General features: G+C 35.8%; 1 protein-coding gene across 3 annotated transcripts; it reads left to right on the top strand.

Moving 5' to 3' along the window:
* Positions 1 to 993: 993 nt before the first annotated feature.
* METTL21C (methyltransferase 21C, AARS1 lysine) lies at positions 994 to 19,389 on the top strand. Of its 3 annotated transcripts, none has more exons than XM_045821474.1 (4): positions 994 to 1,204; positions 12,905 to 13,071; positions 13,793 to 13,910; positions 16,163 to 19,389. In XM_045821474.1, exons 2-4 carry the CDS (start codon positions 12,949 to 12,951, stop codon positions 16,564 to 16,566), a joined length of 645 nt encoding a protein of 214 aa, XP_045677430.1. In that variant the 5' UTR covers positions 994 to 1,204; positions 12,905 to 12,948; the 3' UTR covers positions 16,567 to 19,389. The 3 variants fall into 3 exon arrangements, with proteins under 3 accessions (XP_045677430.1, XP_045677431.1, XP_045677429.1); XM_045821475.1 differs by lacking the exon at positions 994 to 1,204 and adding an exon at positions 2,175 to 2,271; XM_045821473.1 differs by lacking the exon at positions 994 to 1,204 and adding an exon at positions 8,763 to 8,974.
* The last annotated feature ends 7,063 nt before the right edge of the window (positions 19,390 to 26,452 follow it).

The following is a 26,452-nucleotide window of genomic DNA, read 5'->3' on the forward strand; positions in this document are numbered from 1 at the left end:
CCTGCAAAGCCATTTAGAATGGAAGGACAATAAAGAGCTTTCCAGATAAGAGAAAACTAAAAGAGTTCATCATCACCAAGCCCTTATTTTATAAAATGTTAAAGGGGCTTATCTAAGAAAAAGAAGATGATGAAAACTATGAATAATAAAATGGCAACAAATACAAATCTATCAACAATTGAATCTAAAAACCAAACTAAGCAAAGAAAAAGAACAGAGACAGAATCATGGATACAGAGAGCATTTTGATGGTTGCCATATGGGAGGAGCATTTGGCGGCATTGGTGAGGGGATTAAGAGGTACATATTGGTAGTCACAAAATAGCCATGGTGATTTAAAGTACACTGTAGGAAATGGAGTAACCAAAGAACTTACACATGTGATCCACAGACATGAATGATGATGTGGAGATTGTCTAAGGGAGTGTGGGGTTGGTGGGTGGGAACGATAGGGGGGAAAAGTGGGACAACTATAACAGCATAATTAATAAAATATAATAATAACAATAATAATAATAATTACAATAAAAAGATGGTCACCCATCCAGAAGAGAAAAAAAGATATTTGCAGTGAACAGGGACATTTATATCTACCCTTAGATGTTCCTCTGCATGTACATGTACAGGTGAACAGGTGGACATAACCCTCAGTCTTCTTATTCTAAGTAGGAAGGAATTTTGGTAATATGATTCCTGTATCCAGAGCCCAACTTTGCACATTCAAAAACATTCTGGTGTGGTTGTCTGAATCTAAAAATGATGCTTACACCCAGGCAGGTGACATGAAAAATACATGGCCTGCGTCTCTCAGAACGTCATAACTAAAGAGTCTTAAATAACTCTTGGCATCAAAACTATAAAAATCAATCACCTCACCCAAATAATCTCCAGTCACTTGCAAGAGTGGTTGATACTCACCTATTAACCCTAGCTGTTTTCATGAGACACTCATATGGAATATTCCTACTGTTCTTCAGACCCCTTGTTCACAGGCATTCTACTCTCATTGCTGTATAACCGGAGGCTCTGAGCTGCAGCTGTCACGATCCTAATCCCTTCTGCAAGGACTTGTTGCCAGTGTGTACAGTAGCAAACTGCATGCTCTGGTGCTGGCTTTTCAGGCACCATCAGAGGTCTCATCAGCAACACAAAAGTTGTGGATGATGTTTTTTTAACCTTCCTGAAATTCTGCTAACTGGTTTCGGTATGTCCAGATTTAACATTTAATAAATTGCACCTTTAATTTTTACATATTATATATGTGAAACTATCAATTTTCACATATGTAATAAAGACTGCTCTCCTTAATGGAAGAGAAACTGAATTTGGGAACAAAAGGTATGACCGCTTTTGCTATTGTTTAGTCATGTGACCTCAAAGGTGTAATTTAATCTTTGGTTTTCCTTGTTTGTAAACAGGAGGGGAAGTAATTTGTCTTCTAACTTACTATAAAGAAAAATGTGGTAGCTCTGAAAAATGTTTTGGGATCCTTGCAAAAAAGGAGTGCTATATAAATCCATGGTAGTACAGTGATTATTATATGACTTCAAACTGAGATGTAAGACATCATATTGTTGCTTGGAATAACAGCTCATTTAAATTTATGCACATGATATGCTCTACTTGAGAGGCGTGATGCTTTTATTTCTTCAGTATTAAATATGTTTGCTGAGATGGTATGGATTTTTTAAAGTAGAAGCTACGCAAAAGCCCATTTGGCAGTTGGGCTACATGACATTGGGTATGTGCTAATGACATTATTGATGGGGACAATGTGAAGTTTGAATTTATTGCTATGTAGAAAGCTTTTTTTAAATTAATACTATGGTTTTTACTACACTGAATAAAACCCAACATCTCCCAATGTTTTAATCAGGATTAAAACATTTTTAATCCTCTTTTAGGATTGCTGTATAACTAGTCAATGTAAAGATGTCTTTCTTTGTGATAGCTGAGATAATGTCTGGTGAAGAATGTGTTTTTTCTCTAGTAGCTTCTAAAATTTCTGACTTTGAAGGCTTTGTTCAAATTTTGATTTGTACTAGTGTTCCCATGGTATTTCTTAAAGTATGATGTTAATATAGTTTCCCTGCTGTTTTATAAGTTAAAAACTTTTAGGTAAATAGAAAAGCATTCAACACATTTTTAATTAATTGCTACCATTTGAAATTTTAATGTATTATTTGCCTAGTTTTCAAGAAATTATCAAGAAAACATCATTATATAGTCATCTATTAGTTCATCACTTAATGGATCCAGAAGCTCAAAAAGGTAAATAATTTTATATTTCTTTATGTAATTTGACCAATTAGAAGATGACAAACAACAGAATGTAAAAACTTGCCTTTTCAATGTTACTAATGTCTTAAATGGAGCTAGGACTTTTATCAATTGCATATTATACCTTGGCTTGTGTTTACAACCTATAAATATCTCTAGTAATATTTAGTGTTTACTGTTATACCTGATAATATGTTAGAGGTAATTTTGAAGAAAATAAATGAAATACATAGACTTGCGAAGTATTTACTTTTTAATCTGCAAAAGTGGAATATTTTTTTCTGAAGTGCTATACACATAATTGTAATCTCTGAGTTATTTCATTTCAGATAAGAAGATTAAAGAGAGATAAGAAGTCTTATGTAAAACTACATCTTTTTACTAATGCTTGGATGAGAGATGATTTTAGATTATAAATACATTTCTAGCTTTTGTTTATGATCCCTCTGATGTATCAGTTAGAGGCAAATACATCGTTTAATTTGACCTCTTGGTGAAAGGAGAATTTAAGTTTAAATTCTACTACCAGCATAGTTATTTAAATGGACATGCCATTTCTCCGTTATCTTAAATAGTGTGTCTTTGTCCGGATTATGTAATATAACTTTCCCCATTATTTTGATATAAAAAGTATAGACATATACTCGACATGGACTAAAAGAATTATTACCATGTTTTTGTAGTATAAATTTAATTACTTTGGCTTCTTTCTCTCTCTCCTGTATCTACACAGTGTGGGTGTTCACTAAGAAGTGTAGTCCTATTTTTTCCTTTCTTAAGGCATACCAGGTGGCCTCTACCTAGGTGAGATTATCTTCAGGCCACGAGAGATGGGTGTTTGCCCAGTTGTTGGCAACCTGTGTGGCTTAACCACTAATGATTTAACTGTAGTGATTTTTGTAAACCTAAACATTTAAAGTTGTGATCGCTTAGAGAATCCAGCTATTTAGTTCTTTATATTATTTGAATGAAGCAGCAATATCTGTGTTGTTTATGAATACAATTACGTCACTATCAACAGTGCTTGGTATCAACCGTGTGTATGATAATTTGGCAAATTACAAAGGAAACAAGAACTTCAAGGTAAGGTTAAGACAGAACTACTATTAAAATATTTTACAACATGAATAATCACATCCCATAATCATGTATATGGCCATTTAAAGCTTTAAAAACATGTTCACAGCACTGTGCTTAGGGGATTAAGTGTGTGTTATTGGGATAGAGTCAGATGGCATTTTGTTGGAAAGACTCACTAACCAGAGGAACACTCAGTTCTCAAGTACTAAGGGATATTGACTTGTCCTGTCCTCTTTTATACTTAGTATCATGTGCTAGGATAGGATGGAGCCAACCCATAGCCCAGTACTTCTATTTCAACACTGGCCTGAAGATTCTAGAATTGCAAAATGTCACTTAATTAATGCAGAGATTAAAGTTAGGACTATGGTGGATGCAAAAAGTTCCTGTCTATGGTTTCTAATGCTAAATTAAACTGTTTAAAGCCTCATCCATGTTAGCTATTCCAGATATCTTATGATGTCTATCTTTTGCCAAAAACAACTTTTCCAGTTGTTAGCATGGGTGGCTAACATGTGTTATAAACAAGTGGTGTGCTCCTTAGGATCTGTACCCTTGGAGTAGGTTCATCCTAACCCAAGGCTCAGTGATTCCTGTGGACAATAACTCTTAAATTTGTAACTTTCAAGTGCTCCTTTGATGCCTACATACTGTCAGTTTGGCTCCTTCCATAAAAGAGATGTGAAAATGTGATTAAACATACAAGAATCATATTGGGAGAAATCTTTATGGAGGATAAAGAAGGAATAGAAGTAATCAGGGAAACCTTCAGACCATGATGCGTGTCTGATACCTGTAAGAGGAGAGAGAGAACAGGTGGGGTAGGAAGAACCTCAGACTGTAGCACAGTCCTGAGATAGTTTCTGGCAGGCTGATGGGGAGTTCCTGAGCAAAAGGTGCTCACTAAGGGAGTGTCCTTTATGGAAGGGGAAATGGGCTCTCTTTAGTAGGCAGCCCTAGGGGGAAGCATGGCCTCTGAGGGGCGAAACGGAGAGCAGTGGGCACTATTGGGCGGTTATGTTCCCCATAGCAGGTTTTTAAAATCTGAGTGGCATACCTCTGTGGCTGGCAATTCATGCCACCTATTTTTAAATATGCATTAAAGATAGTTTTCCTTTGCTAATTTGCCTGTTTGGCTATATTTTATATCTCAGCTTATGGCAACATCACTTCCCTGGCTATCCAGAAACCTGGAATCATGGTAGTCTTTCCCCTTTCCTCACATCCTTCAACATTAAATCTCATTGATGTTACCTCATAATATGTTTTCTACCCCTCACCACCTGTTTTCAGCATCAACCTTGATGCAGGTCTGTATTATTTCTTCCCCTGATTATTTTAACTGCCTTCTAACTGGCTGCCCCCACCCTGGGCTAGCTCCGTTTCTTTATCCTCTCTAGTTTTCTCCATAGCCTGCATGATCTTTTAAAAAATTCAAATCTTGTCATATTCACCTTCTGCTTAAAATTATTCAGTGTCTTATTATTTTTATAGGATAAAGGCACGACTTCTTAGTGTGTCATAACATGTTTTCTCTCATGCTACTACCACAACTTATTGTACTTTCTAGTTCTCAGAGTTTTCCAAATTGAAAAATTGGTGAAGAGTCTTTTTGCCAGAGGGCTTTTGGAATGTTGTTTCCCATGTATGGCATGTATTTTCCTCTCTTGTTTGACTCACACACTCATAATCATCAAGGCTCTGGTCATTTTTTCTTGAGTTCTCTGAGGCATGGAACTTTCTATTCGAGTTAATCAGTTAAGTCTCTATTATAGCACTTACATGCTGCTCATTTTTGTATTCATAGTGCCCAATTACTCAATAAATTAGTGAATTAATTAATTAAGTTTACCTGGCTAGACTTAAAATTTGCTCATTGGTGATGATCTTGTCTTTCTGGTCACCAGTAGGTTGAGTCTTTTCAGGACCAAGTATAATATATTACTTAGTGATGTCACATGAAAACCTTTCACAAGAATCTCCATAAATCTTTATAGAGTTGGATTAATAGCTTTTAGAAGCAACATTTCCTTAACATACAAGGAAGAAAGTTCATTTGAGTAATTCTACTGCTATTTAAGAAATATCAAACTACAGTCTGAAGCAATATGTTTAATATACCAGTTACAGTACCATAGCACATACAATTACTAAAGTGAGAATTACTCATCAACACAGTTTACATGTTTTAAAAGTAACCTGAATAAATATTATATATGCTAAGTAAGACTAATAAATTTTCCACATATTGAATAAAAATAAATATAACAATCTGTCCTAGATGTCTTCAAAAGTCAGGTTTAAATGTCAAGTTTGCATGTCAATTATTGCCCTTAGGGGAGATCTGGTACTACTTTAAAAACTCACAAATTCATACTTGGCTTCTAGACCCAATGCTGTTGCCTTAGTTCAGACTCTTTTATCTTTTGTCTAGATTCTTGCATCAGTCTTTTAATTAGCTTCTAATTTACCCTTCAGCAGCTGCTGCTGCCAGAGGTAAGTTTTTAATTATCAAATTTGATCATGTTATTTCTTATTTCCTATTCTAACATCTTTACTGGCTCCTCCTCAACTTATAGAACAAAGGTCAGCCTCGTCTGCAAATGAAAATCTGATCTCAACCTGTTTTTTTAGGCTTATTTTCTACAACACCCCAACTTGCACCAGTTCCCTAGATATCTGATGGGTCTCCCAGCCTTCTTCCAGGCTTGGTGGATGTTTTCTCTTCTTTGACTTTGCCTCCTCCCTTATGTGCCTGACATCTTCCTCATCCCCCCAACTTAGTTCAGATGTCTCCTTGAGAATGCTTCTAATCTGACCAACCAGTGATGTTTACCAGAGCCCTTTAGAAATATTTCTTTATTGCATTTCACTGGCATTTGTTTGTTTGTCTCTTCCCACTGTGACCCCGGCAACAAATTTTGAGTACAACTAAAATTTATTTCCAATTGCATCCTGAGGAGTCTCAGTAAAAGAAGAATTTTTTCTTCTTAAATATAGTAATATTTGATCCACTTGATACTAATCTGAAAATATCTTTGACATCTTTTTTCTTTTGAATACCTAGATATTTCTTAAGAAGCAATGACATTCATCTTTGAATCGAAGATTTAACTGAATGACAGTCTCTTTCATTTAGTTGAGGGATTTTATAAAAATTTTGCTGACGGGTTTTTGTGACAGCCCTCTAATGGAAGTTCAAATTCACTTGTCATAGCTAGTAAGATTTTTTTTGGTGTATTTCTGTGATCTGACCTTTCCATTTATTATTGTTATTATTGACCTTAAAAGTATAAAAGAGAAAAATACAGACAGAGCCTCTGTATTTGAAGACTTCTGGCAATTTAGCCTTGGAAGTCAATTCTCTGTTGAATTTTCCTCTTAAGAAAATCATCATCATAATGTGGCAGAATCTTGCTAATTTTCACTTTATAATTAATTCTCAGGAGAACAAGACCACTTGGTAAATTTTATTCACTATCAGCAAAAATTTAATAGCAGTAATGGTGTTAAGACTTTTTTATATCAAAAAGTATTAAAGTAGATAAACTCAAATAGCAACAAAATTGTAATACTGTCTTGATTATGTTTTATTTATAATATATTTTAATATTTATGTTTCAATGTTAAATTCATTAATAAAATAATACTCTAAGATTATAGTAGATAGCTTTTATCTAATGGTATAGATATCAGGAGTTTTCTGCTTTTTATAGAAAAAGCTACTATTTATCATTTTGTGTAACATTATCTACTTTTAGATATTTGTCCTCTAGCCTTAGTGGTAGGTAATAAGGGAGAATGTGCATGGGAAAATTATTCTTTTTAAATGCAAATTAAATTTTATGGTATGATAATACTATTAACTTTTTGAGGCAATTCCTCTTCAAATCATAACTAAAAAACAAAGAATATCTACCTATTTTTTAATCTGCTGAAGATCTAATCCCATATTCAGCAAATAACCATTGTGCACTTTGAGGGGCATGTTCTTGGTATGCCATGTTTGGAGTGTAGATTTCTCACTTTTACTACAATAAGGCTACTTTAGGGATACCATTAGAATAGTGCAGGTTCTTTTTCTTTGCTGCTCTCTTTATTTTTTTATTTTTATTTTTAAAAGGCCCTTGTTTTCTCTTTAACAAACTTCCACACTCATAGTCACTCTCAAGTAATGTTTTTTTTAAAAATTTTATTTATTTATTTTTAGAGAGGGAAGGGAGGGAGAAAGAGAGAGAGAGAGAAACATCAATGTGCAATTGCTGGGGGCCGTGGCCTGCAACCCAGGCATGTGCCCTGACTGGGAATTGAACCTGCGTTGCTTTGGTTCACAGCCCATGATCAATCCACTTAGCTATGCCAGCCAGAGCTTGCTGCTCTCTTTATTAGATTCCAGTTCAGAGGTTCTTGTCCTCAACCTTGAAATGGGTGGTGATATTGTTAAAACTTAATATCAAACATGTCTTTTGGCTTAACCAAATAATTACTATTAAAATGATTACCTCAAAATCTTTAGAAGTTAATACTGACAAACAGCAGTCAAAGTTTTAAGGTGGAAATAATTGCATGTGTTTATATATTTGCTTTTATATCTCACATACCTAGACAAATTATTTTAAGCAGCTAAGTTTAGTATATTCTGGTTTCTTGGTGTAAATTATGCTAATTTTTATGAGTGTTACTTCTTATGGAATGACTGTGGTATTCATATAGTATTTAAATGCAAAAGAATATTGATATAAAATATCAATTAAATTTTGTTCAACATGATAATATTCTCTATATAATATGTGGTCATTGTAGGTGATAACTAATTTTGAATTACCATATATAATGGATAGAATTGTGCTCTTTTAGAATGAATATGCAATTAATAGTGGTTATTGTTGTTTCATGAAATCTCTGAAGATATTTTATTTTAGGGTATAAGTAATTTTCATTTACAATAGTATATTCACATATATATTTCAAATTTCATAGCCTTATAAAGGTAAAGATGTGGTCATTCCTAAAAAGAAATAACTAGTTCTTTATTTAGAAAGCAGTCAGAAAACAGGAATTATTTGTATTATGTTGTAGTTTTTGGAACAAAAACACTAATCTGGTTGACTAACCTTTGAAATAAAATGCAAAGTCAGAGATGTCAGTTTGTAGCAGTAAATATTCACTGGTAAAGTTTTTATATTAAAGATTGGAACTTTAGGAGATGCTCCTGGGATTTAGTGTACTCTAATATCTATTAATCCCTGATACTTTAGGTGACTTGTCAAAGAAGTGCTGCATTTACAAGGAGCTTGCAAGGAGGCCCAGGAGGGCATATTCAGCTAAAGGTCAAGGAAGCAATTAATGTTCTCTGCTTTTCCCTAAAGAACTTTCACAGCAAACATTGTCCTTCCCCCAACTCCATCTTAGTAACGCAAGTGAATATAATGAAATGAAAGTTAAAGTTCAAATAAAACATACTACTAATTGTATTCAGTTCTTAGAGCTCTTCCAATGTGAATACATTCCGTTGTTTAAGGAGACAGATAGTGAAATATATTAGAAAAGGGGGATCTTGCTGAAGAATATCAATTTTTCATCTCTGGGTTCTCTGCATCTTTACCAAGAATCAGTGAGTATTTGTGGTGCTGATAGAGTGGGGTGGTAGATTTGGCCCGTCCTGTGGTGTGTAGTGAAGTTGGAGTTCTTTGGGGGAATACTTGATTTTGTATGGATCCTAAGCAGAACTCTATTAGGGGATCACAGAATTTAAGACAGGAAATTATCTATGAATTTCACAGGCTGACACAGGGCTCTTTTTTTCTGTTTCATTGTGCTTTCTTTCACTTCTGTTTTAACAATTTTCAGATAGCATTGTAATTGTCCATTTGCATGCTTCTCTCTGCACATCTGTAAACTTCACCAGCATGGGGGATGTATCCTTGAGTTTTTTAAATTCTGAGTCACTAGAAAGTGTGTAGTGTTTAGTAAGTACTTAGTGAATAGTTGTTGAATGAATAAATGAATGAATTTCTTAGCCTGTGATTTGGGAGACATCTCTTCTGCCTGCTGATGAATCTTACTTTCCATTCATTTACTTCCCTTCCAAAGCCTGGTATCTCTCCTTCTTTCTCCACTACTGACTTCCTTTTGTCTGCTTTTTTAAACTTTCTCTTCTACATTTCCTTAGCACATTATATCTCTGTGGTAGCACTTCTCCACATGATGGAATGCAGTTATTTTACAGTATCATAGAAATTCAGTTGTACAGTGGTCCCAGTCCAGCAAGACCAAACATCAATCTGATGTATCCTTAATATCTTGAAAGAATGGTCTTCTGGTTTCTGTATGATAGTTTATGGGGACTAGTTGCTTACTAACTTCTGGGATGAGCCACTGTATCTTTGAAAAGGTGTGATTTTTTTAGAAAAGTGTTACAAATATGCTTTATTGTAATTTTCACATTGGGTTCAGATTCTGCTTTCTGGGAACACATACTACACAAACCACACACACACACACACACACACACACACACACACACACACACACACAATTATCTCTTCCATTTACTGCTCCTTCAAATTTGTGAAAACTCTTCCGGTCCCTCGGATTGTTTCTTCTTTGTGATAAAAATGCTGATGTCCTGAAACTGTGCTCATATGTCTGAGTGACAAGATTTGTCATCTCCCAGTTGCTCCAATTTCTCAGTGGCCCTCTCAAATGGGGCTTTCCAAAATGTATATGGGGCTACAAATGTGATCTGACCACGTTCAAACAGAAGAGCCATTACCTCCCTTGTTTAAAATTATATTGTTAATAAAGCCTGGGTATATTACCTTTTTTGGATAATTGTATTTTACTTTCGACTCATATTGAGCTTGTGGCTCCAAATAATTAAGTCTGAATGTAGACTTTAGTCTTTTTCAAATTTCACATTAAGTCAATCTACTGGTATAGCCCATTAAGATATTTTGTTTTACATTTAGTTTTCTATTATAATTCCCCATTACACTCATGTCATTTGAATATTTGATCATGCTCTTAATATCATCAGTCAAACCAGTAACAAAAATATCAATCAGAGCAAAGCTGTGAATACCCATTTATTAGAAAGTTTTATCTAGGTGGTCATCAAAGCCAAGTACTTAAGAGGTGTTGCAGAAAATCTAACTTGCATCCAATTTGGAGTTTCTTCATGGGGATGTCATGAGGTACCATGTGTATCACTGAAATTCAGAAAGCTGTGCCTGCATTTCTTCTTTTCCCAAGGTCAGGGACCAGGTCTGTCTGGCTAACTGCTGCCTTCCCATTATTTTGCAGAGTGCTTGGTTGGTACAATAGCACACCTTCAATGCATAGTTTTGTTAAAAGAATAAATGGAACAACCAAAGAAAAAAATGTTCTGGCTTAAGTTTTTAAAATGAATCTTTTCTGCTGACCTCTTTCTCTTTTAAAGAATTACAAATATTATCATTTTCTTGGTTTCATAACACTCTGTTTTGTACTTGAAGTTGTCTTTATTTTCTACCTTTTCTTCTGAAGAGAATTGAGCCTGGATTCATTAGTGTTGATGTGGGAAAAATAGCAAATAATAAAGACAAGACTTAAAGGATCAGTAGATTTTAAGGGTTGGTGTAAGGTATAAATAGTTTCCCTATCAATGCAAATCATGCATTAGATAGGTTAAACCTTCAACATACTTCCTTTATGAAGCTATCCCTGAATAAGCACTACCACAGTGCCACAATAATTTCCCCCTCCTTTATTTAACTATAGAATTTTCCCCCAAGCATTATTGAGGTATAATCAATAAATGGAATTGTATATATTTAAGATGTACAACTTGTTTCACACATTGTGAAATGAACATCATAATCAAATTAATTAACATGTCCATCACCTTATATAGTTAACATATTCTTTTTTTTGTGGCGAGAATACTTAAGCTCTATTCTCATAGTAAATTTAAAGTATATAATACATAATTTTTAACTATTGTTATCATGCTGTATATTAGATCTCCAGAACTTGTTTATCTTGCATAACTGAAACTTTGTACCCTTTGACTGACATTTCCCCATTTCTCCCACCTCCCAGACCCTGGCAACCTCCATTCTACTCTCCACTTCTATGAGTGACTATGGAATTTTCACTCCAATCTCACACAATCTAATATTTTTGATTATATGGTTATCTTGCTTTATCATTTAGTTTCATAACCAAAATATCATAACAGCTATAATAATAATAAAAATAACAGCAATAGTAATTTATTGAGACCAATGTAATAAGACAAGGTGCTAAGCACTTTACATAGATCATCTTATTTAAATCTCCTAACACTTTCTGATGTGTATTTTTCTGTCTTTCCTATTTTACCAATAAGGAAATGATGGCTTAGAGGGAGATGTATATCTTGCTCCATAAGTAATTTGTAAATTCTTTGGTACTTTTAGGTTCTTTTTATTATTATAATTTTTATACTCACCTGAGAACAGTTTTTTCTTCCTTGCTTTTAGAGAGAGGGAGAGGGAGAGAGAGAAAGAGAAAGAAAGAGAGAGAGGGAGAGAGAGATGAGAGAGAAACATTGACTGGTTGCCTGTCATACTGGCTTCTACTGAGGACCCAACCCACAACATAGCCATGTGCCCTGACTGGGAATAAAACCTCTGAACTTTTGGTTTATGGGATGACACTCCAACAAACTGTGCAATACTGTTCAGGGCAGGTTATTTTTAAATTACACGATTTTAGTAATTTAGAGTGGGAGCTTTGGAACAACCAAAAAAGGATTCCTTTTTGGCTCCTTCATTTACAAGCTGTGTGAGCTTGGTCAAATTTAAAGTTCTCTGAGTCCTGGTTTTGTTATCTGTACAAGTACAAATAATAATGTATATCTTCCAAGGTTTGTGCAAAAGTTATATAAAATATACACATTGTATTTAACATGGTCTAACATGTGAAGCAAGTGCTTAGTAATTGACAGTTAAGGTTGCTTATTAACCTTATGCAGTGTTGTGGATGTTATGGTGCCATGAGTTGCTCCCAAAATAATAACATAAAAACAAGTAATAATAAAATAATATAAGAGTATATTGTTGGGTGGTATTAAATATTTTTTATCTGAATAAAGGCAAGTCATAAAGGATATATGTTACTGAAATAACTGAAATTACATTATGCAGCCAATATGAATAGTTGGGTTTTTATATTCCATCATCAATATTTCTTTTGTTCTAGAGGAACATACGGACTTGCCTTAAATATATTCCTTTAAAAAACTATATTAACATTTGTTTCACCTACCATTGCATAAATGGACAGTGGTGATTTCAACTTTAGTGAAAATTGGGAAGCTGTTGCCATCCTGATGTATGGAAACATTAGCTTACCTTATTGGTCATTTTCAAATAATTACCTTACTAGTACATTGCACCTAAAGTCAATGAATATTCAAAAATATCATAGTAAGTAGAAATGTTGCCTTTCCATCAGGTTCTCCTTTTTTCATGGTCTTACTAACACAACCATAACAATTGCCTTTTTCTTTTCCTTTCAGGGGACAGAGAAGACGATAATGACAAGAAAGTGGTTGCAGAGATCATGGCAAGATGTTTTATTCCAACTCTAGTCACAGCCACCTCCTGGGAGGAATTTCATTTTGTTGGTCATGAGATTCGAATAACTGAAGCCATGGATTGTTATGGTGCTGTTGTTTGGCCATCGGTATAATTTCATACAAAATTTGCTACATTTCAATTATTTTCAGTCAGTTTTGTTCATTATTTTGTACTATTTGGAAAGACTAAATAGTTTCTATAGTTCTAATTTTTTACCTCAAATAGTAAAACTTAGAAATCATAAAATTTTGAAAATGCTCCCACAATTAATTCTATTTCTGACTTGTAGGATAATTTTTTTAAGTGTTGTTTGTACCTCGAGGGTTATTTTGTGGCCATAAGAGTTTAGAATAGTGAATATTTCATTTCCCATTTAACTGGCTCCATTTGATTTAAACAATTATAATGAAATGTTTAGCAGTGTCAACATGGAGAATATTCTGAAATATTTTCCTTTATTAATTGTCCCACAAAGGGTGCAGACCCCTCACCACTATCTGCTTCAATCCCACACACTTCTTTGAAATGGCTATTATTAGAAATTACTTTCTTTAAAGATAAACCTAAGCAACTGAATTCCATATTTTTAGTTGTCTCTTTTCTCCCCACAGACCCCAAAGACTTTTTCTAGCCTAAATGTTGAGCCATTGGATGATATACTTCTGTTGATAATTTTCTGTAGTGATATGTATATATACACACAAATACACACACATACATATCATAGCATTAGTGGGATATTCATCTAATAGAATTTAATTGTAATTCTGTTAATACTGGCCAAACACTATTTTTTCTTTTCTTTTTTTTTTTTTAAACTTTCATAGGCCCTTGTTCTATGCTATTTTCTGGAAACAAATGTAAAACAGTACAATATGATTGACAAAAATGTGATTGAAATTGGAGCTGGAACAGGGCTAGTTTCCATTGTGGCAAGTTTACTAGGTAAGTAAGTATTTGCGATTGAATGGGGTTTGAAGAATTTAATGATCAAATATCATTATTTGCTTTTACTATCCAGTGCACTATCACCTGGTCCTATTTTTAATTCCTTAATTGTTTGAATGGGCTTCATCAAGAAACTACCAATTTTAAAGTTACCTTACTGGTTTCTTTCAGAATTTTCTGTGAAGTATTAAATCTTCTTATGGAGTGCTAAGTCACAAATGTGTTCTAATTTGGAAGTGCACTTAAGTATCCTGAGTGCTAGAGGAGTGCATGAAATGCTAGGTATACATAGAGTGTACTGCTGCTGACTCTGATGTTTTTTATTTAAATATCAGCTCACTTTAACACTTCTACTTAGCCAAATATTACTTTTGGATTTTGAAGTCCTATGCTTTTGGAAAAAGCCACTGTTAGAATAGAGAATGAGTATTAGAAATCACATAGAAATCATGTCTGCCTCTAATTTTATGTATTTGCCCTTGAATTTATTTTCTCAGTTCATTTTCATTCTTCTTTTGCAATTTTTTATTCTCTCATCAGAATCTTCTTTTTCAACTAGATGCGTGATGGTCTTTATGTATGCCTCAGCCTATTCCAGTTCAGTCTTTTTGTTGTTGTTGCTATATCTTTTATTGCCTTAATTTAGCTGTCTTTTCTGATGTGTGCTACCCAGAGCTATCTTGATTTCCTTGATCTTCAGAAGTGCACACCTGACTACTCTAAAATCTCGAGAAGAATTCAAGATTTAACAATTTACAACTTTCTAAACACTGGAAAAATTTAGGACCATTGAAGTCTTCCATACACATGTTCATGCACACACACACACACACACACACACACACACACACAAATTTCTTTGTCTTGATATTTCTTTCTAAAGTCATAATTCAATTTTGTGCGTAGAGAGCCTAAAGGACTACTGGATTTATAGCTAAAGGATTCCCTACCTAGGAGCAGAATTTGTATCTGGAAAGTCACTTGTTTCATTAAAAAGAAACTATCCTTTCAATATGCTTGTGTATCTGGACACAAATATCAAAAGATGGAAGCTTTCTTTAGTCAGTATTCCAAAACTGGTGGTGTTCAGCACTCTAGACATAAAGATATTAATAGTTAGATATTTTACATTCACTTTATGTACTGTTGTATTCCTTATCTTGGAATTATAAAAAGATTCATTGAAAATGATATCTCACATTGGAGTTGAAGATTCTACCAATGATGTGCCTATTTCCCTTCCCATTTTAACATTTCCCACAAAATACAATTAATAGCCAGAGAAACTTGCCACTGTGGTTATAAAATATGTTCTAAATTGGTATGGGCTAAGCTAGACTTCTCTTCCAATTCTGCTTTTTCATTGCTTACCTGAATCTGTTCTTGTCTAGTGATGTGGAACTGACCAAACCTAGGTTTATTTACAAATTATTTTAAGGCTCTGCTCCTGCTCAAAGTTTACGTTAAGGGCCAAATTTTATTGGTTATTGGTTTCTACAATTTTGCCCCTTCCGATTTCCTCCTGAAAATGACCACCACTATTCATTTTTAACTTGGCAGTAGTTTATATCTTCTTCATCTGAGCATTCTGTTCAAAGATCTGTGATCTTTTGCTGCATGAACACTATATACATGCTGTAGCTAGGTTTTAAACACTTTTTTTGAGGGGAAGACTCACACTTAAAATGGGTCAACCTGAAAACTTGGGTATAAACATGGGTGTCATGATACTTTCAATGTAATGTCATTGGAAAGTCTTCTTTCCTTCCACCACTTCTCATACTTGAGTACTTCCTAGCCAATGATAGGATGTCCAATGTTGTACACTCTTTTTTAGTCTCACAGGAGTGGGGCTCAGAATTCTTTTAAGGAATAACCTGGTCATCTCTCAACAATGACTACTGATTATTCCAGTGATGGTACCAAATATTTAGCATTTCCCTTTCTTTTGATTATTTTTCCCCTAGCATGTAGTAGAAAAATGGAAAATAATGACAGCAACAACAACAAAACAAGAAAACAGAAAAATGCAATGCAGTGCAAAAGTACCTGGAAACCTGATTTTTTTAAAGAGAAGGCATCAAGCCTCCCTAGTATCCCTTTTGAAAGGGATTTCTCCCCTGTGTGTACTGACTGGCTTTTCCTTGGGACTAGCAGTTACGAAAAGTTGTAAAATGCATGTTGGCTTGAAACATGATTGTTTACTTTATCCCATGAGGGTTCTTTTCTTACTGCTCTTTGCTTCACAGGTGCACATGTGACTGCCACAGATTTACCTGAATTACTTGGAAACCTGCAATATAATATTTCCCGAAACACCAAAATGAAATGCAAGCATTTGCCTCAGGTTAAAGAACTCTCTTGGGGCATAGCTTTAGACAAGAACTTCCCTAAGTCTTCCAACAATTTTGACTACATTCTGGCGGCTGATGTTGTCTATGCTCATCCTTTCCTGGAAGAACTTCTCATTACTTTTGACCATCTGTGCAAAGAAACTACCATCATCCTCTGGGTTATGAAATTCAGATTAGAGAAAGAAAATAAATTTGTAGATAGGTTTAAGGAGTTGTTTGACCTGGAGGAGATTTCTAGTTTCCCTAGCCTGAATATTAAGTTGTATAAAGCTATAAAAAAAAATAGAAGGAGTGCATGATATCCTCAAAGGTGGACTTGGAAAGCAAAGGCAGACTTGGAAAGCAAAGGCAATATTAGTAGATTATGACTTTAAAGAAGACCATGGATAATCTGATATAGCATTGACTTTCCCAAAAGGGAACACACACACACACACACACACACAAACACTTTTGTTACACCACAGTTAGGGGTTTTCTGAGATAGTGCATATGGGTCTGGAGGATGGCAAAACCATACTATGTGGTTATTGGTTAGGAAAATGTCTGCTTTCCTTATCCCTCCCTCCATATCACCATTTATTATTATGGTCATTTTAATACATAGTACAATTATTGTTACTTTTAATGTGTGACTATATAATACTGGTTTTTAATAATGACATCTCTAAAATAAATATTCTTATTGTTTTGAACATAAGCTCATATGATTCTCTCCTTAGAAATAAAAAATGGACTATACTGGGATCTGCAAATAAGTCTGAAAAGGCAAATACATAATATAATGGTAAATGTTAGATTATTGTGGTTTTTGTTAGACTGCCAACTTATAGGCAGTCTATCATTTCTTCTTGGCAGGGTGGTCCTCCAGCACAACCTCTGAAATCAATTGAGCTTGTGGATTTGAGGTTATAGGCAAAGACATTTCACTCTAGTAAAGGACAAAGGAGTGGGAGCAAACATAAAAGCAGTTGGGATTTTGTAGGAGTTATTGTCTTATTTTTAAGCCAAATGAAATTATTATTTGTTTTATCACAGAAACGGAAATATAAAAACTTTGAGTTGAGAATACATGTTAAAATGTTTAGGTTCTAATCTCAAATAACCAAAGGTTATTCTCGAAATTTAAAGCTCTTTTAATGAACACATATAGATCTAGATATTTGAAATCCTATGTGATTTTTCATATGGGCCTTAAGAGATTAGAATAAGTCTGAAGTAATTAAAATCAGTGCAAGGAGAGCAAATAAGAATTTTTTGCCACGTAACAAGAGTGTATTGTTGGTAACTACTCTTCAGTGTCCCCTCTAATGTTTGCTAGGCTATCAGTGCCCTTGGGGGATACTTGCTCTCCTATGCTCAGCCCTTCCTGCTTTGCTGGAAGTTCTCAAACCACTTGGGTTGAGTATAGCTAAAAAATTATTTCCTAGGAATCCTGATCTGTAAGCCAGGATGCAAATATGTTCCCAGTGGAATTTTTGGTATGTGCAGTTCATAGGGCCATCTCTTAATAATTCCTAGTATTTATGTGGCTCTTTATAGTTTTCACAGCCTGTTGCAAGCATAATCATTTAATCCTCACAACCCTTCTAAGAAGTATAAGTATTATCCCTACTTCATAGACAAAGAAACTGAGGCTGAGAGGGTGAAGTCACTTGTCCAGGCTATGCAGCTTCAGAGTGGCAGTGATGGGGCACTCAGGCCCTGGATTGTGTGAGTCCAGAGCCTGTTCTTTACCATTGTATTGCTTTTGCTTATTTAAAACAATAATTTTCACTTTTTTAAGTGAGTAAAGTTGTTTCTTCAAAATGAAATCAATATCTAGAAAGGTAATTAAATACATTATGAAATGATGAGAACTGGTCCTTTTTAAATCTTTTCTCTATTCCTGCTTTAACTGGATGGTAAGAGTAGCCCATTTAGAAGGTGACATTTAAGCAAAGCTGGAAATTGGTGAGAAAAGTAGCAGTACAGATATCTGGAGAGGTATGTTCCAGGCAGAAGAATCAGCTATACAAGCACCATAAGGCAGGAGCATGTCAATACTCAAAGTCAGTGTGCTTGGAGCAGGGTGAGCCAGGGAGACTATGGAGGGGCTGGATTGTATTGGATTTTTGCTGCAGTCTGGATACTCTGGAAGCAGACTGAGGCAAAATTTTGTGTGCAGGTCATTTGCTAGAGGTTTCTGTTGGAATCAAAACCTGTGCAAAGGAGCAGAAGCAAGTAGGACAAAAGCAGAGATCAATCTGCAATAAAGGCACAGCTACAGCCTAAGCTGACTCTACCCCCCACATGGAGTACTGGATCTAGAGTGGTCTTTCAGAGGTATCCCAGGTTGGGTTGAGACATTTGGGCCTTGATAACCCCATGTCATTCAGTCACTGGCTTCCCTGAGAAGGCTCTTTGACCTTGGGTGAAGTGATTTGTTTCAGTGGACACAAACCCTGAAGACGTTGACAGCTGCATGCCATCTCTCAGCAGTGAGGTAATAAGTCATTCTGCAGGGGATCTGGGCAGCACATCACAGTGTCCACTACACACTTTAAGGTCATTGGAAGAGCTTTGACTTCTACTCTGGTTCCAAAGGAATTACTGGATGCTTTGGAGTAGAAAAGTGTACCATATCACTATATGTAAGGACCACTCCAAGTGTTGTTTCGAGAGTACTTATCAAGGTCAAACAGACCTGTTAAGAGGCTGTGGCAGCCTTCCAAGCAAGAGAAGATGGCAGTTTCTATCAGGGAATGTGCCTTGGAAGTGGTGAAAATGGTCAGTTTTAGATGTGTTTGGAAATTAGAGCCAATAGAACTTCCTACCATATTGAATATGAGTTTGAGGAGAGAGGAGTCAAGGCTGACTCTTCAGTGTTTGATCAGAGCTCCTAGACATAACGTCACAGGCATAAACTTAGAGATGGTAAAGCTCATTCAGGGAGCAAGAGTGAATACACAGAGAAAAAAGCAATGACTGAGTCCTGAGGTTGCCTAACAATAAGAAATCAGACATATCTCTATCCCAGATATTTTTAAAGATTCTCTTCCCCCACTCCTACCAAAAGTTGTATTAGTACCTGTTAACTCTGAGAGATGTATTTGCTACCACAGTGATTTTTGAACTGGTCAGTAGAGGTCCAAGATTCCTCAGAGCTACTTCAAATGCTTTTAAGAGTGTTTTAGGCGCAGCAGCAGGAATCTTGGAGTAACAAGTAAAAGGATGGCTCCTCTCCTAAAAATGTTTGACTATCACTACTAAGCTATTTTTAGGTAGAATAAAGTGTTCTTACTTCAAAAACTGTGTTAGGAACAAACCAGCCATATGGTTCATAATAGTTTTTCTTTCTCTGTGTTAATTTGTCAAACACAGTGTTGAATATCCATTGTTTTATTCTGTTTATAGCATTCACTTGCAAATTTTAACCCCCAGTCACTCACATTGTACCTCTCCTGGTTCACTTCATTCTGTCATTCTTTTTGCTGTAGTTTCTCCACTCTTTTCTATATTCAATTTTACAATAATTTAATTTTAAAAGATATAATTTGGGTATACTTTTCCCATCTTACAGCTTTTCTTTTATGACTAGGAATTGATTTGCCAACTTTAATCCAGAAGAGTTTTACTGCGAACTTTGCCTTTATCTGACTTTTTCTTAAATTAAATTATGTTACCGAAACCTTGATTCAATTTTTGCAGCAACTTTCTGGGTTTCTAAAAGAATAAACATACTGACTATAGACGTTTAAATAGAAGTTATCACAGTATTGTTATTGCTCTAGAGCAGACATTCTAACTTGTTGGTGATACTCTGCAGCTTAAAATTTACATGTTGCATACATGTAACATGGATTTTTGTGGCTCATAGTGTATCAACTGACTTTACGAAACTAAGTACTATCTTAGAATTGAATTCTTCTGTCTTAGAATTTATTGATACATTCTATTTTATTTGTATCAACTTTGTCTACCAGATTAAAAAAAATTGTTTTCAAAACTTCTGGCCAAGATGGAGACGTAGGTAGAAACACTGTGCCTCCTTGCACAACCAAAAGAATGACAACAAATTTAAAAACAAAAACCAACCAGAACTGACAGGAAATTGAACTGTATAGAAGTCTGACAACCAAGGAGTTAAAGAAGAAACATCCATCCAGACTGGTAGGAGGGGCGGAGACAGGTAGTGGGCGGAGAGGACTCGTGGCAAAGCAGCAGCTGGAGGATGGGGCTGGCCAAGCTTCAGCTGGTGGGCAAGATGGTGGCTGGTGGACTAGGTGGTCCCACATTCGTGTGCAGATAAACCAGGAGGAACAACTAGGGAGCGAGATAGACCACAAAACCCATAATTTCAACTTGGGGAAATAAAGCCTCAAACCTCTGATTAAAAACACCTGTGGAGGTTGATACAGCAGTGGGAGAAATTCCCAGCCTCACAGGAGAGTTTACTGGAGAGACCCATGGGGTCCTAGAATATATACAAGCCCACCTACCCCGGAATCAGAACCAGAAGGGCCCACTTTGCTTGTGGGCAGTGGGGGAAGTGACTGAAAGTCATCAGAGAGCAGAGCAAGCAGTACTGTTCCCTCTCAGACCCCTTCCCCATATACAGCATCACAACGCAGCAACATGGGTTGCCCCGCCCTGGCAAACACCTAAGGCTTGGCCCCTTACTACATAACAGGCATGCTGAGAGGAAAAAAAAATGGCCCAAATAAAAGAACAGATCAAAGCTCCAGAAAAAATACAACTAAGCGATGAAGAGGTAGCCAACCTATCAGATGCACAGTTCAAAACACTGGTAATTGGGATGCTCACAGAATTGGTTGAATATGATTGCAAATTAGATGAAAAAATGAAGTCTACACTAAGTGAAATAAATGAAAATGTACAGGGAACCAACAGTGACAGGAAGGAAACTGGGACTCAAATCAACAGTTTGGAGCAGAAGGAAGAAAGGAACATTCAGCCAGAAAAGAATAAAGAAACAAGAATTCAAAAAAATGAAGAGAGGCTTAGAAACCTCCAGGATATCTTTAAACATTCCAACATCCAAATCATAGTATAACAGGGTGCAGCCAAGAGGGGGGCCCCAAATAGGGATTTGGAATGGGGTCCAGAATTCAAGGTGTCCAGGTGATTTTAAGATGTCCTCACCCCCAACCCCCAAGTGTGGGTTGGGGGAAGGGACAAATGGAGCAGGGCCATTGAGAGCTGTTTCACATAGCAACAGCCTTGCAGCTACCCTCTGGCATGGTCATTTAACATATGTATAGCCTTTGACTGGTTACATAGATTTGTTAAATAGCTGTGACCATGCTCTGAGCCAGGGGAATGGAAGTAACTTCCCCACCAAGATGTAACTGCGGGGCAGGTCCCCTGAGTTATAATACCTGTGTGGGAGCTTGGAGATGATTGTCTCCTGCCCAGACTCATAATGGCAGTCCAGTAAAGCTGGAAGGATATGAGTTCTGGCATGTGAGGCCAAGTGTGGGAGGAGTCGGAAATGGGGCTGCAGAGGAAGATTGGCACGGGGATTTAAACCCAGACACAGCAGCCATTGAGGAGACAACCACCTGGGTTTGGCAGAGTGAGGACTCCCGCAGCCCTGAGAGAGAGAATCACTACTTGGCTTTGGCAGATTGGTGACTCTCCCCCCCTCCCTGTAGCTTTGTGGGGAGAACCACGTGGTTTTGGCTGAGTGGGGACTCCCGTGGCCCTGGGAGAGAGGACCATGCGGCTGGAGCAGAGATCCCAGCAACACAGCTGAGGGTGCCGGGAACCCAGAGTACTGACTGGGAATAACCAGAGGACTGCCTGAACCATGGACTTCTATTTCCTTTCCTGAGATACGGTACTCTGGACAAAAGCAAAGGGGGAAGGAAGGACTGTGTCTGTTTGTGTGTTTTTTAGGGTCTTTAGGATTTTGATGAAGACATTAGGTCACTACTTTAAGTTTGTATAGCATTAAATAAACATTTCTTTTCCTTTTCATGAATCTCTGGCATTGAGAGATGTCTTTCCTCTGGCGGCAGACATAATGGACCTGGGGGCTTCTTTCAGTAATAGTATATCATCCCAAGGCCCCCCTTGTTGTGTTCTGTAACAATAGAGGTACCAGAAGGAGAAGAGGAAAAGCAAAAAATTGAAAACTTATTTGAACAAATAATATAGGAGAACTTCCCCAATCTGGCAAAGGAAATACACTGCTAGGAAGTCCAGGAAGCTCAGAGAGTCCCAAAGAAGTTGGACCCAAGGAGGAACACACCAAGGCACATCATAATTACATTTGCCAAGATGAAAAATAAGGAGAGAATCTTAAAAGCAGCAAGAAAAAAAGGGGACAATTACCTACAAAAGAGTACCCATAAAGACTGTCAGCTGATTTCTCAAAAGAAACTTTGCAGGCAAGAAGGGGCTGGAAAGAAGTATTTGAAGTCATGGAAGGTAAGGACCTACATCCAAGATTACTCTATTCAGCAAAACTATCATTTAGAATGGAGGGATAGATAAAGTGCTCCCCAGATAAGGTCAAGGTAAAGGAGTTCATCATCACCAAGCTCTTATTATACAAAATATTAAAGGGACTTACCTAAGAAAAAGAAGATAAAAAATATGAACAGTAAAATGACAACAAACTTACAGTTAGTAACAACTACACCTAAAAACAAAAACAAAAATAAACTAGGCAAACAACTGGAACAGGAACAGAATCACAAACATGGAGATCACATGGAGGATTATCAGTGGGGGAGTAGGTGGGGAGAGGGGGAAAAGGTGCAGAGAAGAGACTATGTAGCATAAATGGTAGGTAGAAGATAGACAGGGGGAGGTTAAGAATAGTATAGGAAATGTAGAAGCCAAAGAACTTATATGTATGACCCATGGACATGAACTAAAGGGGGGGAATGTGGGTGGGAGGGGCTGTGCAGGGCAGAGGGGAATAAAAGGGGGATAATGGGACAACTGTAATAGCATAATCAAAATATATTTTTAAAAATAAAACAAATTGTTTTCATTATTTATATATATTTGGTTCCTTTTTTTGGATAAAGAATTGTGGCATTGGGTAGTTTCCTAACAGATTTGGAGCCATTAGTGTAAACTCATTATTGTGAAAGAAAAAAAGTGAGGAAACATGATAGAATGGGATGTTCCTTTTATTTTTTCTTTTAAATCTTCAGATTCCAGGAGCTTGGTTTTCTCTGTGAATGCCCCATGCCTTGTCTTTATAGACAGACTATGTCCAATTTATTTTAAGCAGTGCCACTAGCATGTAAGCAGATAAGTAATTTCTGACTATCCTTTGGAAATAAAATATGTCCACTGGGTAGGATTTTGATGTATGAATTTTGAAAACAAGCTAGGACCTTCGGTTCTACAAATACAAGATTAAGTTAACCTTAAGGAGATCAGCTAAGTAAGAAAATTGATAAACTAAGAAGAAAATTAATATACTATACCTCTTTGATTCCACTTTAACTTATTTTTCAAGGAAATTTACATTTGGAGAAAGTAAAAATTGTCAAATATGTGCACTTTTCCACCAAATTATAACATAATAATCAGAAATGAAATTGGGAACAGAACAGGAAAATACTTCTGCAAAATGTAGGGGAATGTGGCAAAACAAAATTTAAAAGCCATAAATATTTGTGATTGTGTTTGTGCCTGGAAATCATTTTTTGTATTATTTATGAAGGCAGGAAATAGTTCACAAATGATTTTTACATCCAGGCTCCTGTATTTTTGAGTTTCTCATGTGAAATTAAGTCTAGAATATTGGCCTGCAAGCTCATTTTCAATATTTGCTTTGTTTCCAAGTTCCACACAAAATCAAAGACAATATTCTGTATAATTGTGTGGTTATATTAATGGGACAGTTATGTCTTTGGTGACTTAGTTAGAATCAATTAATTTTGTGGTCATTCTGGGGGGATCCAAAAAACCTGGAATTATCTTCTGGAGGTTGGGTCCCTTGTAGTACAGGCTTCCTCTGCTAGGTGAGTGTTCTAGGAACCCATCTTTATCAGTGTATGAGCTGGCATTGTGAGAAGCTGTGTTCAGCTGTGAAATTTTTTTGAAGACCCTTTCAACACACTTACCCATTTCATAATGGGTGATTTACAAACACACCTACCCACACTCTTTAAGTGTTGAGCAGTTTTTTACCAAAAACAGCATGACCCCTCTGCCCTACCCTCCCTATTCACTTGATCTTGCCCTGAGTGACTATTTTTTTTTTGTTTTTCTGGATGAAAAAGGTCCTGAAAGGGAAACATTTTGCTGACATGGAAGAAGGTAAAAAAAAAAAAAGGCAGGAGCACTAAACAGCATCAAAATTGATGAATTCAAAAGCTGTTTTGAGCAGTGGATAAAAATATTTTGATAGGTGTATTGCATCAAATGGAAAGTATTTTGGAGGTGATTGAAGTTTATACATGTAAAAATAAATACACAATATTTTATAAATAAATAACACTTTTGGGGTTCCTCCCTTGTATTAACTCCTTTAATTATGAGTTCCTGAACTGGAAATTAGTGTTTACTCTGATTGTGTATAGCTGTGTGGTATTTAGATTGCTGGGCACACACCATTGACTGCCTATTCTATTGAACTAACCTTTGGCCTCTATCATGAATAGTGCTTTTACTGGCAAAGCTGAAAAGCTAGTTTTTCCTCTGGATTTCTTTGTTTCTAAGGCAATTGTCTTTCTTTGAAATCCAATCAAGTTTTAGAATTGGCACTCAACCATCAAGGAATTTGAAGTATCACATAAAATGAATACAGATGTTCAGGTCAATTTTGTTACAAATGAAATTAATAAAAAATAGAAAAATATTAGATATCTGCTGCTAACCACTAACACTTCACCATACAAAAAATATTGTTTGGTTTTCCTAACAAAAGCACAAACCAAATACGATTAAGCGAAAGCATTTAAAAATTTTGTAGTAGCCAGACATTATTTTATAATGCCACAAATATAGGACACAAGGCTTCTGAAAATTACTTATTTGTTAAATGGTAGATTTTGTAGGTTAAGTTTTGAAAATTTCTGCATTTTCATTGTCCACAGGCCATATATTTATACACTTCTTTGTTTTAATTTAAAATTCTGAGTCAGAAAAAATAAAATTATAAGTTAACTTCACTGGATTTTTAAATTTATTTTTCGTGTTGTGATTTAATTTGGGTTTCTTATCTCTTTTTGTATTTCCTTTGTTGGCAGAATATAAATCATAATAGCAAAGGTTGTCTCTTTGTCACAAACTATCATAAATAATCCCAAAGAACAAACCAGAAAAATGTAAGAAATTCTTAGATTAAAAAACATGAGTAATGTTTTCTACCTACCTGGTGTTTAGAGGTAAAGTACAGTTTGCAACTAGTAAATTATTAACATTTTTCTACCAAGGGTTTCCTCCTTCCTTAGGATCTCTGTGATTACTAGGCAGTCAGTTTAAGAACTAGAATGGTGTCAAACGTGATAAGCACATTTTATAATCATGTATTAAAAAGAATTGAGGAATAATTATAAGATTATAATTTATTACAGTAATTAAGCTACAATTCTTAAATATAACATCTAATAAGAATGTGCAGCATTCTTGGGGTGAAGGAGCACACAGAGTACTAGACCTGTTGGGTGCAGGTTTCATATTTTTTTAAGGTAATTCAAGGAGGCTTAAAATCAATTATAAAAATGCAAAATAACTACCTGAGTTAACTACCTTTTACTTTCTTTGGATTATGTTTTTCTTCTTGAGGAAGTCATCTAATAGTTGTCCATTCATTCATTCAATATTTATTGAAAAGCGACAGTATGACAAGCAGGGGCTGCACACAGTGAACAAGGCAGATGGGCCTGCCCTCCTGAAGGCTTACAGCTCAATGCAAATGGTTAGATGTAGGGAAGTCAGCGCACAGTATGAGAACTAGACACTTTTACAAAGTGTTAGGTGTCCTGATAGGAGGAAACTTAATCCACAACCATGGAGTCATAGAGGAGTTCTTGGAGAAGTAACCTGTGGCTGGGCAAAAGAGATGAAGAGAGGAGAGAGGGGACATATTCTGGGGAGAACAACATTAAGAAACTTCAGAGACAGCCAAGAGTGACCTGTTTAAACTATTCACTGGAAAAATTATAGCTTTTATTAGCCCTTTCTGAAATAATAACTGCATTATGGAATACT

This window comes from Phyllostomus hastatus, unplaced genomic scaffold (assembly GCF_019186645.2).
Source record: "Phyllostomus hastatus isolate PE091 unplaced genomic scaffold, TTU_PhHast_1.1 phas_scaffold_46, whole genome shotgun sequence".
NCBI classification, from domain to species: domain Eukaryota; kingdom Metazoa; phylum Chordata; class Mammalia; order Chiroptera; family Phyllostomidae; genus Phyllostomus; species Phyllostomus hastatus.

Coding starts and splice junctions, on each gene's coding strand:
- METTL21C (XM_045821475.1), top strand. CDS start 2,175: ATGTATTATTTGCCTAGTTTTCAAGAAATTATCAAGAAAACATCATTA. Junction 2,272..12,904: donor GGATCCAGAAGCTCAAAAAG/GTAAATAATTTT, acceptor TTTTCCTTTCAG/GGGACAGAGAAGACGATAAT. Junction 13,911..16,162: donor CATTGTGGCAAGTTTACTAG/GTAAGTAAGTAT, acceptor TTTGCTTCACAG/GTGCACATGTGACTGCCACA.